Source organism: Mus pahari, chromosome 5 (assembly GCF_900095145.1).
Source record: "Mus pahari chromosome 5, PAHARI_EIJ_v1.1, whole genome shotgun sequence".
Lineage (NCBI taxonomy): Eukaryota > Metazoa > Chordata > Mammalia > Rodentia > Muridae > Mus > Mus pahari.
This window is the reverse complement of record NC_034594.1, coordinates 64,679,357-64,684,361: the sequence shown is the minus strand read 5'-3', so window position 1 is coordinate 64,684,361 and position 5,005 is coordinate 64,679,357. Positions and strand designations below refer to the sequence as shown.

At 47.0% G+C, this 5,005-nt stretch overlaps 1 protein-coding gene across 1 annotated transcript in view; it reads right to left on the bottom strand.

Annotated features, from left to right (window-relative positions):
* The window catches only part of Efhd1 (EF-hand domain family member D1), a 46,961-nt gene that overhangs the window by 20,832 nt on the left and 21,124 nt on the right, over positions 1-5,005 (bottom strand). The window contains exon 2 of the mRNA XM_021199049.2: positions 505-652. Within this exon, the coding sequence (XP_021054708.1) occupies positions 505-652 (148 nt within the window). The remainder of the gene's footprint in view (positions 1-504; positions 653-5,005) is intronic.

Genomic DNA, 5,005 nt, shown 5'->3' with positions numbered 1-5,005 from the left:
GTCCTGGAACTCACTCTGTAGACCAGGCTGGCCTCGAACTCAGAAATCCGCCTGCCTCTGCCTCCCGAGTGCTGGGATTAAAGACGTGTGCCACCACGCCCGGCTCAGAATAATAATAATAATAATTATTATTATTATTATTATTATTATTATTATTATTATTTAGGCACAGTGGCCCATAGGCAGAAACTCATAGCAATCCACCTGCCTCAGCCTTAATATACTTGGATTACAGACATAAACTATCATGAAAGGTATGTTTTGGAGACAAGGTCTCATGTAATTCACAATGTAGTGGGCGCCAACCTTGGACTCATGTTCCTCGTATAGCTCTCAAGAGTTGGGAATGTAGGAATATGCCACCCACACAGTTTATAAAAGATACATCTAAAAGCTAAGTTGAACATTAAGTATCCAACCAGAGAGCATTCTCAATCGGCAAACCCATTTGCACTTGGGAGCTGTGAGCGAGTGGACCTCTCAGGCTCAGCTAGCCGTAGGTACCTCCCGGAAGCTGAGCTTCCCGTCGAAGTCCTCATCCACCTCCTTGATCATGCTCTTCAGGCCCAGGTGGGTCTGAGGGGCCCCCAGTTTCTCCATCATGAGCTTCAGCTCCATCAGGTCAATAAAGCCGTCCCGTCCAGCATCATACCTGCATGGTCCAAGGAGGCAAGGTCAGGACAAAATGGCACGTGATACTTTTCCAGATGTGTAACACTTTTGGTTTTAAGAGTAAAACTCTATTGCCTCCTGCTTTGCAAGCCTCTGCAGGCCACTTCACCGTAAGGCACCCCTGGAGGCTACCACCTCATCAAAAGAGACCCTTCTTTTAGTTAAAAAAAAAAAAAGTTTGTGCTGTGTACACTCAAAAATCCCAAAATGGACCTCTTTCAACATGTTGACTTTCACGTCTTTTATCGCCTTCATTTTCAGTCAACTAACCCGGACCCAACACCTCCAAATGTTGGACTTTGGGCATATATCGTGTTCTGAAACCCAACAAAAGCTATATACTCAATGATGAACCTTCCCAGTGGTCACTGTTCTGGTGTCTCTGCCACACACAGTCCTGGTGACCCCTGTACCCTTCTGCTTGTCCTGTGTCTATCTTCCCAGCGGTCACCGTCCTGGTGTCTCTGTCACACACAGTCCTAGCGGACACCCCCCCCCCCCCCCGTCCCCTCCTGCCTGTCCTGTGTCTTATCTTTGAAAGCTGCTTTCCACCAGAGGTGTGGCTGTGAAGTGGGCGTGGTCTCACCTCAAGCTTCTACTTCCAGGTCATTCATTTTAAATTCAGGTCTGAGTAGTCACAGCTGTGTGGGTGTCTGCCCTCCCATAGTGGCTGGCCCCTAAGCTGGCTGTCACTCTAGCCCTACACCCCTGCCTGGAAATAAGACCAGCTTCATGAAGAGAGAAGACTACTGTTAGCCTTTCTCCTTGGGCCAGCCATCTTCAGGTACCTGCTCTGGACCCCCTCCCAGCCACTTCCTACCCAGGTCCCTTTTCTACACATGTGACCTCACAGGACACCTTTTCTCCCTTCTCAAGTCCTTTTTATACTCCCTGCTGCCCAGAGACCCCCCTTATCGCTCAGGTCCAAATATTCTGTTTTAAAGAAGAAATTAAGAGGTCCCACAATTCCAGAAGCAGAGGCAGACAGATCTCTGTGAGTTCCAGGACAGCCAGGCTGATACAGACAAAGACACTGCCTCAAAAAATAAATAACAAAAACAAATAAGCGGCTTCGGGTGAAGCTCAGTAAAAGAACTCTTGCTTGGCGTTAGGCAGGAGGCCCCAGCTCCAGCACCACACACACAGAAAAAGGAATGAACCATTCAGCCAAGAAATGGGAACCAAGAGCCCAGGGAGAGAGGGGCTGGTAAGCACATGGATTCACCCACACCGGGTAGTGTAGAATCGTCACAGAATGGAATATTTTCCAGCAATAAAGGCCAAAGAGAACTTTGATGTGGGCTGCAATGCAGGTGACCCTCAGGGATGCCAGAATAATGGTATTAATTAAATCAGTCACAAAAGGACAGTAGTTAAACTGATATAGACAGGCAGCTGAAGGTTTTTTTCCTGGGGTTGGAAGGATGGCTTAATAGGTAAAGATTCAATCTGGGATAAGCAAGTGGTTGAGGAGCCAGTGCAATGCTGCCTATACACTTAATGTCCCTTAACTATGTTCACTTAAATGCTTAAAATGGTCATTTTTCTTTCCTCCAGTTTTGAATTTTTTTATTATTTGTAACTATGTGCATGTATGTGAAACTGCATGTAGAGGTGTGCATGAGTGCAGGTGCCCACAGGGGTCAGAGGCTCTAGGAGATGGAGTTACAGGAGGCGGTGAACTACCTGATGTGGGTGCTGGGAATCAGATGTGGGTCCTCTACAAGTCGAGTGCTCACTCTCAACCACTGTACCTACCATACATGGGTCCAGCCCCTCTGTGTGTCTCCCTCACTCGTGTGTGTGTGTGTGTGTGTGTGTGTGCATGTGTGCTTACCAAAGTGGTCATTTCTGTTATGCACATTTTACCATATTTTTTTTTAAAAAGATATATTCCATCTTTTTCACTATCCACCACCCCCAACCCCATAAAGAAAAAAGCACCTCTGTTGAAAACCATCACTATTCACAAGAAATGTAGCCTGTGGGCAACTGGAGATCTAAGCTATGGGCGGTGGTATTTAAGGTCTACATTATCATGTGGGTCCCGGACTCTCTGACACCCTGACATACTCCATCCCAGCCACAGTGGCTGATTCACGCTGCTCCACCCATCATACACCCCTCCCTCCCTCCTCTCCTCTGTGGGATTCCTATTCTCCAATAGCATCCATTGTATGTCCTTGTCTGGTGCCAGAATTCACCGCCCTCTTCTGTTGGCTATTTATTTTTTCCCCTCAAGCCCTCTGAGCTCCCACTGGGCACAGTCAGTGCTGGAAGAATTTCTCTACAAAGGAGACAAGCAAGGTCTCTGTGTGACTGGTGACAGACCTCTGAAAATCCCTTAGTAAGAATGTTCCAGGTCTGGAAATTAACAGGGTGCCTCCAGGTTTCCAGAGAGGCCAGCCCAGGACCTTGAGGAATCCAAGGATGATGTGTGGGTGCTTATTAATGCAAGTACCCAGGTGACCCATGACTGCAACCCTAAACATTCAAGAAACTGAGTCAGGAATATCTCAGTGAGTTTAAGGCAAAACTGGGCTACATCACTTGAGACCCTATCTCAAAATAAATAAATAAGCAATGATTTCCATTGGGTTTGACAAACCTGACTAGGTGTAGACTTCATTTGCTTAAGATCAAAGCTCTGGGGCTTTGTAACTCGGGAGACAGTCTCGCCTACATTGTGTGAAGCTCCGAATGACAGAGCCATGGAAATAGATGTTTGCGCTATTTTCCCTTTTCTGGCTATCATGACGATGCCACTTTGAAGCTGGAGATGTGACACACACTTAAGAGCATGCGTTGTTCTTGAAGAGGATCCAAGCTCCTAACACCCACATCAGAAAACCTACGCCCAACTGTAATTCTAGTTCCGGGAGACCCAATACCTTCTTCTGACCACTGTGGATATGAGCATGCACATGGCACGTGGCAGACACACACAGACAAAAGAAAAAAGCAAAATGTAAAAACAGAAATCTTTAAATGGAAACTCCTCAGAAGTCTAACCTATTTTAAAAACAAAACGACAACAACAACAACAACAACAAAACTATGCCACACTGAAGACACCGCACACTTGAGTCATAGAACATGGAGAAGCCAGGCTGGTACTAACCTGGAAGAAGTTTCATCCCTGCTGGCTATCTTTCACAGTGCTGGGAAGGTGCTATGGGCACTACATAGGACAAAAGGGGCCACCAGTCTTACCTGACTGTGAATACTCTGGTGTAATGGTGGCACAAATATGGGAGTAACCAACCACATTCTCATTGGATTCCAGGCCCATTCCACGAGCACCATTCCACCCATACCTGGAACCATTACTGGAGCCAAGAACCCGTGACTTGATTGGCCACGGGGCCCTAGGAAAGAATTTGCTATCACTCTGCACATAATATTAAACTTACTCCGAATGGCTTTTGCTCTACCCATAAATTAGTATCAGCATCTCTCATTGGAGAAGCCTCTTTTTGTAGTGGATGGTGTTTAACACAGAGACTCACAACTGAGCAGGGAGAAATGAACAGGAGACTACAGAATGCTCGGTCCTAAATGGGACATCTGTACCACATCCCCTCCTCCCAAGGCTCAAGGATCATGGTGGGCGAGGGGACAGGAAGATTGTAAGTCTTAGGTAATGGCTGACTATAAGGAAACTGTTTCCTGGATGCAGCAGGGAAGCCGCACATATGAACTAAGAGCATTTTAAACATCATGAGCCAGACCTGTGCAGACTCAGGCCAGACGGAATCCCAACATGGAGAGGAGAGGAGAGGTGGGCATGAAGGCCCGCCCCTTAGCTAAGGAGGTATGGCCATCGATAGTTGAGAGTTTTCTTTAAAGGTGTGACACCTGGAGGGTGGAACTGCCTCCAATGTAAGCCATATATCCAAGAGTATATGCACAGCACAAACTGTATGTGTACTTGAAAGGTTAAAAAAAAAAGATGGATGGAAAGTTGGTGGGTAGGGAAGTGGGGGGTGTATCTAGAAGGAGTTGGGGGAGGGAGTAAATATTATCGAAATGCATTGTACTAATAAAACTGACCCCACTTTGAATACTGGGGTGCAAGTGTTGTGCTTCCCTCTGCTTGGGTCTGTGTCTGAGAGTGCTGGGATGGTGCATATGCATCTCTGTTCCAAACACAGGTGTCAAACTGGTCTGATAGAAAACCACGGCCAGCCGGGCGGTGGTGGCGCACGCCTTTAATCCCAGCACTTGGGAGGCAGCGGCAGGTGGATTTCTGAGTTTGAGGCCAGCCTGGTCTACAAAGTGAGTTCCAGGACAGCCAGGGTTACACAGAGAAACCCTGTCTCGAAAAATACCA